General features: G+C 30.8%; 1 protein-coding gene across 1 annotated transcript in view; it reads right to left on the bottom strand.

Annotated features, from left to right (window-relative positions):
• Positions 1-5,907: 5,907 nt before the first annotated feature.
• LOC106462095 (CD151 antigen-like) overlaps positions 5,908-14,761 on the bottom strand; it is a 92,212-nt gene continuing 83,358 nt past the window's right edge. The window contains exon 8 of the mRNA XM_022389235.1: positions 5,908-8,861. Within this exon, the coding sequence (XP_022244943.1) occupies positions 8,817-8,861 (45 nt within the window). The 3' untranslated portion in view covers positions 5,908-8,816. The remainder of the gene's footprint in view (positions 8,862-14,761) is intronic.

Below are 14,761 nucleotides of genomic sequence, written 5' to 3'. Positions count from 1 at the left end.
GTCATACCTTGTGCTTTAATTAAAAAAAAAAAAAAGAATTGAAAAGAACAGTATGTCCTAAGTTAGAATTTAAGTTACAAAACTATTTATACGTGTATATATAAATGTTTTGTTTTTTACGTAGTTATATATATTTTCTAAATCTTCCAATTATGTCAACCTCAATTAAATTTTAGCACGACAGTAAGTTTTCTCTTACCAAATTTCACAGTTTTACAAATCTTAATTTATCTTTTGCCTTGTCCTTGAATAGCTTTGAAAAATCAGATTTTATTTATATTTAAAAGTTCCTAGACTTTTTCCCAGATGACATGATGAACCTTAGGAAGGGTTTGTTTGTTTGTAATTAAGCACTACACAAAGGGCTATCTGTGCTCTGCCCACCACGGGTATCGAACCCAGGATTCTAGCGTTGTAACTCCGCAGACATACCGCTGTGCCACTGGGGGACCTTAGGAAGGGAAAGGAGATAACATTAAAATTCAAAATGTTCAATAATATCGATAAAGACTTCTCTATCCAGACAAACAGAATCAGTTATTTATGTAAAATTAATTAACATTAAACATGTAAGCTATGATAAATTGTATTTGCTATAATACAATAGTACTAGACTTGCTAAATATTTTATATATTACATTCTTTATTTGATTAATAACATAGGTTTTTGTTGTTGTTTTTTCGGGAAGAGGAGTGTATTTCAACCACACTATGTCCACCATATCCATTACCGAGGGTCCTGGTATAGCCTGGTGCACCAGCAGATTCAGGGAGGTGTGTGTAGTGCGCCCCTTTTAAAAATAAATAATTTCAGTAAAATATTTTATTTCCTGCCTCTCCTAGCTACAGACCAATAATTTATAATATTATATTTAAGTTTGATGTATCATCTGGCTGCATCATATGAATGATCTATGCTGAAATTGTAGGGTGCCCATCCAGGCGACTGCACTCCTTTCCAAAATCCTAGATCCAATACTGGTCTAGTGGTTAGGGCACTCTGTTCCCAACCTAAGGGTTACAGGTTCGAATCCCTTCACTGATCATCCTTGCCCTTTCATCCATGAGGGCATTGTAATGTGGCGGCCATTTACAGTATTCATTGATAAAGAGTAGTACAATAGTTGGCGGTGGAAGACTTCACTCCGCCAACTTAAGAAATTGAGGCTAGTTATAAATCCACATACTAAGCAAAACAATTACCAAAATAAAAATCTTACTATAAAGATGATCCATTATGGGTGTATGTTAGCATCCACCACCTAGAGTTGGCTGGCTCGATTACCGTAATCTTTCGTATAGTAACTAGAAACTGTCCGACGATGTACAAAGGCTATTTTGTTTGGAGATTTTTGCCGAAAGGAGATATAGAAACACCTTGAAATAGGCTTTTCCACTTTCTCTTATAGATTTTGGCTTTGAAATTAAAGACATGAGTACTTAATCAACTAAATGAATCAGTTATTACATTCATCAAAGCAGGGTATGCAATTGGAATCTAATGAGGTCATTAAAGATGTAATAACAAAAGAAAGAAGGAAGGGGGGTATTACTTAATATTGTTTCTTATGCAATTTTTGATTCCTTGACAGGTAACCTCAGCTAGTATATATAATAATACATAAGTGAAAGTTACAGGTATGTATATGTATGTATATATGTATATATATATATATATAACTCTCTTTATAATCTTAACCAAAAGCATTTAGAAAAATTGTTTTCTAAAAATAACTGTGTTAAGTCATTGGTTTCTTTAAACTACGAAAATAGGCAAAGTGTCGTTTTTATGTTTAAAATATATAATAATGAAAACTCATTTATATTTTTATATGATATTATTATAAGATTTGGAAACAAAATGATAGCGCATGTCAAAATGAAAACAGTGAAGTTTGTTCCCAACAAGAACTTTCCAGCCAACCAGACATGGACGGAATGTGGTCTAATGGTTCTCGTGCGAGCTATGGATCTACTAACAAGTTATTCTCACACGCATATAAAAAGAAAGAAAAAAGATCGTGCTCCACATTTTGGGGCCATAGGTGGGTTTTAAAGGTTAAGATCAGCTCTCAGTATTCGGTCAGACAAGTCTACGCCAAGAACTGGACAAAGATGCTGTAAAGCATATGACTTACCTCTACTCTATCAGTTAAAAATTAGTGATGGCTAATGAAGAAAGCTTTTAAGTAGCTTTTAGAGAATATGCGAAGATAAAATATTATATCCCTAGCGGGATAAATTTGAAAAACGGCCATTACTTTGAAATTACAGTGAAAGATTGCAATACCAAAAGAAGCACATAATCACATTTTAGAATTAAAAAATAGCTTTCTTAGTAGCTAAGTATTTACAGAAAATTATTTGTTATTATATTTAATTGATACGTCTATTTTATGAGCAACTGATAAAACTTCTGTATGTTTATATGCACATATGTTTATAATTATTTTCAGGATAATAATATTCTTATACACACACACACACACATATATATATGCTATATATATATATAGCATACCGTCATGGCAAACGAAATTGCTCAGTTCAATTTCCTAAAGATTTGCCTGATAAATTATAAAATTGTTAAATAATACATATACCCACAACTATATATTCTAACAATGACGACCACCAAAAGCTAGCGAAGTATTGAAACGCATAAATCATGCTAGACTATAGACTTTTTTGCCCCTTGAAATATTGCTAATTTTTTCAATATGAATTTCAAATCAGAGATGTGTAAAAGTTGCTTGAAATATAAAAAATGCTGTTATAGCCCAAACTTGTTGACGTGTTCTAACGTTAAACTGAGAAGCTTGGTAATGACTTAGGATAGACATAAAGATACACCTGAAACACATCTCCGAGTTCAAATCTATAATAGACAAATTAAGAGGAATGTATGAAAACGTCTAGAGTATAAAGTGATTTTATCACAAATATTATATCTGTTTTATTCAATGTTTTGTTCACGCGTAAAGTTCCGTGAGTCAACGTATCTTAATATATAAGAAATTATGCAACCCTGACAATTTTGGATAATATATTGAAGTGTGCAGTTACAAACGAGAACTTTAAAGCTTTATAAAAACAAATGTGTTAATTAATTAAATAATCTCTGCATATTGTAACTACAAAAGGACCAATAAAAATTATATAGTTTCATATCAACGCTACCCAGAAACAAATAACTCTGTTACTATTCGAATACATAATTCATTATGTGATGAAATTGTAAATCTCATACATTTCACATATGTTGACTTTTTCAGGATTTTATAACATTTCATGGGTTAAGTTAGTAATGAAGTCCAAAAATCATCGTTATGTAGAGGTCAGGATTAACCAATGTGCACTGGGTGCACTTGCACATGGCTCTTCGCTAAGAAGGTGCTCTCAACCAAGGAAAAATAAATCAATGAGATTCGAGAAGTAGGCGTATATTACAATCAGGATGGCCCAAACGCCATTCAATCATTTTATGTTTATGCAATGGTTGCAATGTTTCCATAGCCTGTCTATTACTTCAGGTATGTTTAATTAATTATATTTCATATTATCTTATTGGAGTAAAAACACAAAACGGTTGCACTGTCAGTGCTGCTCGTGTATTTTCTGCTAGAAAAGATTTAATTATTATATTGTAATATAGGGAGATGTTTTGATGTTTATAGGCTGTATACCACGTGCTATGTCTAGTTTAAGGAAAGGGGGAGGGAAATTCCATAATGTACAAAGCGAAAAAGTTTTTTTTTTTAATTCGGCACTGGCATATATTAAAATATTGAAGAAAATGTTGAATTAATAAATCTTTAAAACAGAAGACTAATTTTTGAAAAAAAAACAAAAAACACCACAATTTTTCAACAGAAAACTGTATAGAAACAGATTTATTTCTGTTTTGCGGAATCAACAATATTACACAGCAAATCGACGAGTACTATAATGTATATTTGAAAGGTTTAAAATTTAAACTGTGATGTACCCTGATCACCATATTAACTATAAAACATCGAAGGTTAAGTGTTAAGTGTCTAACAGAAAATAAACGTTAACTTGAAGTACGTATGCCTCACAATACATGTAGAATACTATGATATACGGTTCAAACTGAAGAGTATTTTTATAACTGGTAAATTATAAAATAAGTGGTATAACATAATTTTTATGTTTGTATTTAGTATAGGACTTGATTGCTTAACGAAGCAAAACACATATACTAAGTGGATAACGCACCCAAAGTTATGTGAGTGACATTTAGTTGTTTGAGCTATGATTTAGGAAATCAGTCGTACTAAAATGTTTAACATTATCTCTTAAAATAATAGCATTAATTAAATGTTTTTTACTTGAAATCACACGCAAAAGAAAAGTGAGAAGTATAGTCTTAACGTTTTGAGGAAATTACATTTAGTGAAACTGAAGGTTTATTATCTCATTGTTTTGATATTCTTGATATGGTAGAATAATTAGTCTACAACTTTTATATATATATGGGATTGAATGAAAGAGAAATTCCCGGATGTTACTAGATACGGAATCAAAAGAAACAGGAAGCCTTGAATGCTTTTTGGTATGGAGTCAATTGCAAAATTGGATTTTGGAAAATATTTTTAAAAGAACAAATCAAATATAGTTCTGTTTGTTTTATTACGTGAAACAACTTGGCACTAAGTTAATTGTTTGACCTACTTTACATTTTAAGCAAACATATGGAAATACAGTTTTCAATTAGATATTGGTTTTAATAAGTAAATTAAACTATTTTAGTTTTTGTAATCATTCATAATTCTGAGAGGGTGAGTTTTATGGTTTAATTTTCAAACTTCAATCAGTTTATGCGTTTTGATCTAATTAGGCAAAGGAGTCTAACGCCTCATGCTAATGAAGTGTGACTTATATTTAGTGATTGGATGTTTGTGTGACATTACATCAAGACAAGACTGATAATAAGTATTTTGAATATTTCTTTACTGTCTCTATATTACAGGTTTACCAGTAAGAAGAACATAATAGCATCTCGACCGCACGCCACTGCCGAAAAGGCAATGCGAATGCAACACCCAAAGATATATACCACAATGATTGATATAAATAGCGTTACAACCAATACTTGTGTTGCGTTCCCAGCTAACTTAATGAACAGTGGTATTGAGAGAAAGGTCTTGTCGGCAGTGGTGCGCGGTTAAAATGCTATTGCGTTCTTCTTTCTGGTAAACCCGCAATACGGGGCCAGTAAAGAAAGATTTGTAAAAAAAAACGAAAAAAAAAACTTGTCTTATCATGATTTCATTTCACACAAACTACATCAGAATAGCTTCAATTGAGGCTACGGTAGTTACGGAAATCAAAGATGTCCAGAAACCTCGAAGATCTCTACACAAAATCAGTTACACTATAGGAGAATTACACATATAGTATAGGACGTCAAATGTTTAAGATCCAATCACTATGAATTTTTCAAAACATATTCAGTTATTAAAGAATGTTGCTCAGTACAAAAATAATAAAAATAATGTGTTACATTTTAAAGTATAATACGCAATGTGTGATTTGATTTGTATTTTTTTTTTCAGTTCTCCATTTCTTTGGCGCTACTTCGTATTGTATTTACTGGATATGTTTATATCAGCAAAAAAGAAAAAAAAACATTTGTTTTTATGACGATTTATGATTGTAATGTGTAATTTTTCAACCAATCAAGAAATAAATTCGTGATAAATTAATTTTCACTTGTAACGTTTCTCCAATGTTGTATGTGGATGAGTATATGTTGTAATTGCTGTTAGAAGAACGAAACTGTAATACATGGACGCGAGATTAGAAAAATGTATACATGTAGGGAGAACTCACTTATAACAGCCATAACTTATCCTGAGGTGAGAAATTGAAAGAGAACATCTCTAGGGAATCTTCTAAAAGCCAATTTTAATGGGATTCAACATTTTAGAAACATCACAATAATTGACGATTATACAAGTATCTTGGCACAGTGATTACCATTCAACTTTCGCTAAGAAAACTGAGGGTACTACATATGTCAAGAATAATGAGAAAAACAGGAAATGGACTTTATATTTCACAATTTACTATCCACATTGCTTTACATTTAAAGTGAGAGTGTCGTTGTAAAAAAAAAAATCAAATTTTGTTACTTCTCTTTAATAATTTTTTTATCAGGTAAGCTTCACTTGTGAGGAATGCTATATATATATAAATAAATGACAGAAATAATCATTTAATAGTGTCTCAAAGACGGCAAAAAAATATTTGAATATTTTTTACTAGATAACTAAAATAAGACGACACTTTCTCTTTAATAATATCCAAGAATGAATTCACGAAGGTTTAGATAGCAAATTATATAGAGTAATGCTACAATCATTCAGAAATAATATAGTTGACCAACAAATAATATTTTCTGCATTTTTCGAATACAGTCTAAAGAAACTAATTTCTACACTATAGGTAAACCTGAGAAAACCATTCAGTTTCCATTATTAACTTGCAACACTATGATCAGGCCTCAGGAATGTCTGAACATAGAGTACACCACTAAGTTATCTAAAATTTGCAATAAAAGAGACGATTGATTAATGACAATTTTGTTTCACACTTAAACGACTAAGCCATAAAAAGAGACTTTACATATCTTCTCTACCTTTGAAATGAAATAATAATTCCATATATATATATATATCAAGTTTGCTTTGGATTATGAGATAAAAACCTATGCTTACATTTGTATAACCATGTTCATCATTTCACTTTCTGCTTGAGCCTGATTGGACTTCTTAACGAAGCTAAAACAACAAAAGTTTTGGGCACTAACATCACTATACATATTTAGCACAAGATAATTTTTATAATTTTAAGTTTCTGCGTGAAGCGGGTGCCTTTAATATGAACAAACGTTTACCGTATTAAATTGGCTGTGTGTATTTTGATGTTAATTACGTTTGTAGCAAATACTACAAATTACGGTTATCTATGTTAAACACGGTTTTTGTAGTTTGACAGTCTTACTGAAATCTTACAGAACCTACAAGTATTTTGTGATAACTTTGTAATTTTTTTAGTAGGATTACAGCTATTTTCTGTTAATTTTTATAGATTAACATGATTTGTTATACATAAATCCAGTTTATGGGTTTTGAGGGAAAAGGTCCCCATAAAGACGAGTCAGGACTAAAAGGGAAGTTTTATAGTATGACATATTACGCTGAAATCATTAGAATAATTATTATTCAGTATATTCAAATCTGCATTTAATTAAAGTATCACTGTACTTTCGATCATGTTATGCAATTCACTATATTATATTTTTATCTCGACAATTCAGTGAAGAAACTTACTTAAAAATATCAATTTTCGACATATCTTAACGAAGAGATGCGGCCATGGCAGAAATCAGAGATACCCTTAGACTTATCAAGTACTTTTTGTTATTGAAATGAAATTCCTCCAAAGTATGGAACTGTTCGGTGTGAAAAAAAAGTATGAAAGTAAATATAACAGCACACAAATGCCAAAATACTAATGAAATTAAAATTTGTCTTTGGCTGGAGCTGTATGGTGTTAAAAAATAAAATAATGTAAGAAATCAGATGTAACAGCACACAAGTGTTAAAAACAATAATGAAGTGAAAGTTGCACTATGTGTGGAACTGTATGGTGTGAAAAAATATAATAATGTAAGAAAAGAGATGTAACAGCACACAAGTGTTAAAACCACTAGTAAAGTGAAAGTTGCACTATGTGTAGAACTGTATGGTGTGAAAAAGAAAATAATGTAAGAAAGTAGATGTAACAGCACACAAGTGTTAAAACCACGACCTATCTCTAACTAATTGTTATTAATAACACAAACTAGTTTTAGATTTAAACTAGTGGGAGCTTACATTATCTTAATTGTAATGTTTCGAGCTCCATAACTAAAGTTTTTATTTTATTATTTTTACTATGTATTTCTACCAGTTTTACTTACATTATGAAGTTGTTGCTACAAACTGCAATAAGTTTTCCACATACGTTTTATTTATTTTACAATTAATTTTAGGTTACTTCCTTTTTGCTAGTTACAACATCGTAAAGTTTGAAGTTTATGTGAGAAAAATAGATTTTTCATATTTAGTTTTCTTTTATATTTTCACCCATTTGAATTATACATAAACATTTGCACTGTCTTCTATAATAGTAAAGGATTTTATTAGTTTGAAATTTAGATGAAACAGGAAAAAGTGTGAAAAATAACGAATGTATCTTTCTAATCCGATAAAACAGAATGAAAAAAGCTCAGTACTTAAAGTCTGTTTAAGCCAACATTAATAAACATCTGGTGGAGGCCATCTCTTCAAATTCTGCATGGTGAATAACAGTATCCTGAAGCTAGCTAATGAATTATATCCTAGTTACTTCAACTGTTTCGACCTAATCACCACTAGCTTGGAGGATCAAGCTATTTTTTGAAAACTAATGTTTCACACTACTAATGTGATATAGATATATCTCTTAACATACAGATGATGTCAAACGCAGATACACTAGTTCTCAGTAATTCATGGTAAGCTTTTAAAGTTCTCAGGCATTTTTTCATCCTGTTTTATCTTAACAAGTAAGTTGGGCCAGTAGGAATCCATGAAGAAACTCAGACACTTAGTCTTGATGACTTAAGCTTTCCCTCTTGAACATTTCCAGGTGCAGATCTGAATGGTTTACAACTGAGCCTCAGTCTTTCCTCGTGTTAAAACAGCCAGATCGCATTCTCTTGTCCAGGTGCACACGAATGTACGCCTTTTCGTCGACAGCAATTTTCAGATTTCTTTGCACAAACAGATGGCAAAAATCATACCGAATATCTAAAAAGAAAGACGAAAAAATAATTTTGAAATATTTTTCGATTTCTTATATTCAGATAGAAAAAATAAAAAAGAGAGCAAATACAAGATAATGTTACAATAATACGCTTTTAAATAGAACAAGAAATAGAACTGAATCAGAAAACGCTAACTACTACACTTCAAAAATTGCTGAAGAAAAAAGTAAGCATAGTCATGTGAAAACTAACTATGATTAAATATATTACACTTAATTTAGACGCAAGTTACCCTAGTGGCATAATTAATTTAAAATGTTAATGTTAAATACAAACTGTCATGTGACGGTAAAGTGAGAATTAAGGATGTAATTTATTCTTCTCTTCTAGTTTAACTCATATTTAAAATGACTGATTATTCTCGTTTCTTGATACAGAAACCTCTTGCATTTAATTTTTATATATATAATAAATTTTATTACAACTTTAACAGTCTTTAAAAAAGGATAATTACTTTTTATTTCAACTTCCGTGTTTTATTTTTAGAGTAAAGCCGCATTAGTATATCTGCTGTGTCCACCTCGGGGAATCGAACGCCGGATTTTAGCGTTGTAAGTCCGTAGACTTACCGCTGTCCCACCGGGGAACGTTCGTGATTGACAGTTACGTTTTGAAAACTTAGGTCTTTATCTTTGGTAAACGCCTTCATATCACTTGCAAACGATAGCCATTGACATATTGCAATTGTTAAAATTTTCTATACCGGGAAAGATAAGTGATCACTTTATTCTAATTTCCTCGTAAGAATGGGTCACCGACAAGTGCATGGATTCAAGTTGATTCCCAAATATGAGACTTCAAAATAAAATAAAAAAAAAAAGAAATACACAAGCTTATTATTGACTTACTGGCCTAATGTATATCTTTAAAATTCCACTCATGAATTATACAATTTGAGATCTTAAGAAAACAACTGCTTAATTAACTTCTCATCAGTGGTGCTGATTGTTTGTTATTTCATACTTAGAGAGTGAACAACACTTAAACATGGGCTAAGCGGCGAGGCCAGAGACCCTAAGCTTCAGACAAAGCCGACCCTATTATAGAAATCCTGATTAGTAGGATGGAACCATTCAGTAGTACTTGTCGCCCACACGGCTTTTCTTGACAAGATATTGGCCACGTCCGACCCAGTCGCTTGCAAGTTTGTTTTAGAACAAAGCTACATTGAGCTATCTGTTATATCGCTCTTGAGTGGTTCAATTGCATTTTTGGATTTTTAGGACTGATGTAAACACATACAACACTAGCACATTTTTAGGATGAATGTAAACATATACAACACTAACAGATTTTATGGACTAATGTAAACACACACACAACACTAGCAAATTTTTAGGACTGATGTAAACACGTACAACATTAACGGATTTTAAGGATTAATGTAAACACATACAACACTAGCAAATTTTTAGGATTAATGTAAACACATACAATACTAACATATTTTAAGGACTAATGTAAACACATACAACACTAGCAAATTTTTAAGATTAATGTAAACACATACAGCACTTACATATTTTAAGGACTAATGTAAACACATACAACACTATCAAATTTTTAGGATTAATATAAACACATATAACACTAACATATTTTAAAGACTGATGTAAACACATACAACATTAACGGATTTTAAGGACTAATGTAAACATATGCAACACTAATAGAGAACAAAGTATTTGCTTATTCAATTTGTCAATAGAAACTTTAGAAACGAAAGTAGTATCAATTATAGAATCATTATATTTCACCACTAGTTAGGTTTTATTGAAATGATTTGAAAAGGTTCAAACGTACATAGCCAATAGAATCACGAATTAAAAACGACAAACAAATATGGTATTATAATCATTATGTATCTTGAGTGGTTTATGAAAAACAAGCGTTATGAAACATCTAGTTAACAAACATAACACATTAAAATAACGTTCAAAGTTTAGGCATATAACACGCATTGAAATAGAAGCTGTGTAAACTAGAGAACCAGAATAATAATATTCAATTATATCACATTTTTTCATGTATATATATGTCTGAATATATATGAACGATTCAATACACCAGTATACTTCTATTGAATGTTGCTTAGTATAAAAATACATAGCTTTCAATTATATCAAAATTTTCAAGTATGTTCAGCGATGCATAACCTATATATGTCTGAATATATATGAACGATTCAATACACCAGTATACTTCTATTGAATGTTGCTTAGTATAAAAATACATAGCCTTCAAATATATCAATTTTTCAAGTATGTTCAGCGATGCATAACCTATATATGAACCATTCAGTACACCAGTACACTTCCATTGAATGTTGCTTAGCATAAAAATACATAACCTTCAATTATATCAAAATTTTCAAGTATGTTCAGCGATGCATAACCTATATATGAACCATTCAGTACACCAGTACACTTCCATTGAATGTTGCTTAGCATAAAAATACATAACCTTCAATTATATCAAAATTTTCAAGTATGTTCAGCGATGCATAACCTATATATGTCTGAATATATATGAACGATTCAATACACCAGTATACTTCTATTGAATGTTGCTTAGTATAAAAATACATAACCTTCAATTATATCAAAATTTTCAAGTATGTTCAGCGATGCATAACCTATATATGTCTGAATATATATGAACGATTCAATACACCAGTATACTTCTATTGAATGTTGCTTAGCATAAAAATACATAATGGACTATCTGTGCTGCACCAACTGCAAAGATCAAAGCATACATTTTAGTGTTATAATCCCTCAAGCTTACCGTTATGTGTTATGGTAGTACTCTAGATATGCAACTAATAATATACATTTCCTGAGAGAACAAATTAATTAAATGATGGTAGACGAGAGTTTGTATTAAATTTGCCGTTTTTATTTATTTATCACCGAAATATAATACAGTATCACTTTAAATGATATATATATCATAAGATTTGCTAGATTATAGGGGGAGGATGTTGTTCCATCATATTTTATACAAACATATCGGAATATCTACTGAATGTTGCACATTCGTCACGTGATACAAATGATCCCTATAAATCATCGTTCGTGCATTACACAACTAAAAGTTACTGTGAATACAAACGAAACAGAGAGAGAATTTTGCTGTTTTATTGTTCACTATACGCAATGTCTTATTATATATATATATATTGTACTCACATGGTTATTTTCTAAGAATATCTAAAAACATAATAAAACTCGAAATTATTTTGAATTGAATAATAAAAGGAATTTAATTTGTGCTGTGGACATAACAATAGCTTATTTTCAGCTTTAGTTTGAAAGTTTGTTTGTTGCTAAGCGCAAAACTAAGCAATAGACTATTTATGCTAAGATCACTACGGGAAGCCTTCTTGTTTACTACTGAACCATTGAAGTACGGTTTGAATGAAAAACATTGGTGTTAGGAACCCCATGATCTTTATTTAAAGTTATTTGACATTACTTTTATCCATTTTTGTAAAATTTCCTCTGTGATCGAATTTACTATTGTCATGCGATGTAATGGTTAATTATGAATTGAGCGATTCACTTTTTAATATAAGTTATGATATAAACAGTGAGTAACAGTCATGGCTTTAAAATGTTTCTAAACTTTGTTAAAACTGGTGATGTTTTTGTCTGTAAACCTATGTTGTATAAACGATATACACATTAATGTGTCTATTTATTTAGGAAACTCTTAAGATTAATTGTAGAAATTGTTGTTAATTTAACTTATAAGCCAATATCATTTCTCACTCAAAGAACTAATAATTACTTTGGCAATGAAAAACGTACGGACTTCTAACCAGTTTGTTTCGATATATCGTTTCAAGAGCTGATATATATATATATATTATAAATATTTATACGCACGTAAATATATATATATATATATATTATAAATATTTATACGCACGTAAATATATATATATATATATATTATAAATATTTATACGCACGTAAATATATATATATATATCATAAATATTTATACGCACGGAAATATATATATATATATAGTATAACTAATAGATCCTTAAGCATTGAAGATAACTGCTTTTTTATAAAGCCCTGTGTTGTTCTAAGAACCACTTTCTCCATTGTTGATCGTGCTCAGTCTGATGGTCATTACTATTGTCCGACACAGCAGTTTTTATTGCACTAAGTTTCTGTGAAGAACAGAGAGGTCACTTTAAGACCATACATCTTTTCAAACGTTATAAAGATCCTCTACAGCAAGTGGAGTACAACCATGTTTAAGTAGATCAACTTTGGGATTGTGTCGGTCGGAGAACTTGACAACAATTGTTTAAACATAGGACTACTGTGATTTAAGATTCTTGACCATCTCTATCGATAAAATGACTATTGATTTTAAGGCGTGACTGAAGCTTATAAATGTTGGCTTGGGAGCTTTCGTCAACTTAAAATCAGGGTTATGCCAACATTCATTGCAGTGGCTTCTTTGGTTGGAGGATATTTTTGCGTAACTATACCTTTCATTTTGCCGATGAGGCCATTGCTCTTAATGTGCTTGGGGAGTGGTTTTGGAATTCATTACTATATTAAATGCTGTGCTGTGTGAATGTTTCTATTTTTATAGATATATTGAAGGCTCCCTTTCCCGAAATTTTGTACCTTTTGACTCTGTTTTGTTTAACGATCGCACTGTATGAATATTTTGCTTTGGAATGAACGGTCACAGCTCATAAGTCTAACTGTGGTGGCATTGCTCTATCGAAAGGTAGGAAATTCGCTGGGAACTGAATATATAGGTAGTCGCATCTACGGCGATGCGATTATTTTCCGGTCTACAATACTTTGATGTTGACTAGGAAGTATAGCATACATAAGGATGTTTATCAAAATAATTAAAGAAACATTTTGAAGAGGTCACTCTGTGGCTCAATGATAAGTTTAAGGGCTAGTAACGCTAAAAATCAGAACTCGATCCCTGAGGTTGGCACAGTACAGATAGCCCATCGAATAACTCTTGTTTTAACAATAAAACATTAAAAAATAACTACAAAAATAATTCCTTTTTGCCCATTTTCATTTGCAAATGCTTTTGGTAAACACAAAAGCATAAAATGTAAATCACGTGTCACGAAACATACATAGTTCATAGTAGTAGTAAAAAATAATTTTCTATCTAACTGATTTTATTCTTTGGTCAATGGAAATAAACGTCACATTTCTTTTCTACAAAGTTTTACATCTTAACTAACAATGCGTTACCCTATTCTTATCGCTAAGCATTCTGTTATAAAAATGAGCTTAACGACAAGACGAAGGTTATACTATTAGCTAGAGGGTCAAAACGAGTCACGGAAAAAAAATGCGCTTTAAATAAAGCAAAAGTTTAAGGAAAACGGAAGCGAATTCTAATTAAACTCATAATGAAATTTATGCAATTTTTCATTTTCGGACGTGTGCTAGGGCGTATAATTAACTTTTCTATTACTTACGTGTTTGGTTATTTAAGGCTAATTATTTAAATGAGATAATTATTCAGGAAACACTTTTGACTACGTAAAGATGATTGAAATTACAAGAACTATTTAATAGCAAGAATTATTCGTTCAATGAGAAGAGATCCGAAGATTATTTTGTATTAAATACTGTACCTAAACTAATTTGTATTTAATAAGTCACTAAATTGCAGTGGTCTACGAAATTTGTTCCTTTACAGCAAACAGGATGGTAAATAGTATGATTATCTCAAACAGAACTTTCAAAATAATTAATAAATACTTGCTTATATAATATATATTTTTTTCATTTATTACAAATCTTACAGGAAAGCTTAGTGTGGAAAGTTTGTTTTGTTTGTTTTTTTTGGAATTTCGCGCAAAGCTACACGAGG

The sequence above is a fragment of the Limulus polyphemus genome, unplaced genomic scaffold (assembly GCF_000517525.1).
Source record: "Limulus polyphemus unplaced genomic scaffold, Limulus_polyphemus-2.1.2 Scaffold1092, whole genome shotgun sequence".
NCBI classification, from domain to species: Eukaryota; Metazoa; Arthropoda; class Merostomata; order Xiphosura; family Limulidae; genus Limulus; species Limulus polyphemus.
Note: the sequence above shows the minus strand (reverse complement) of the source record. Positions and strands in the feature narration are given on the sequence as shown.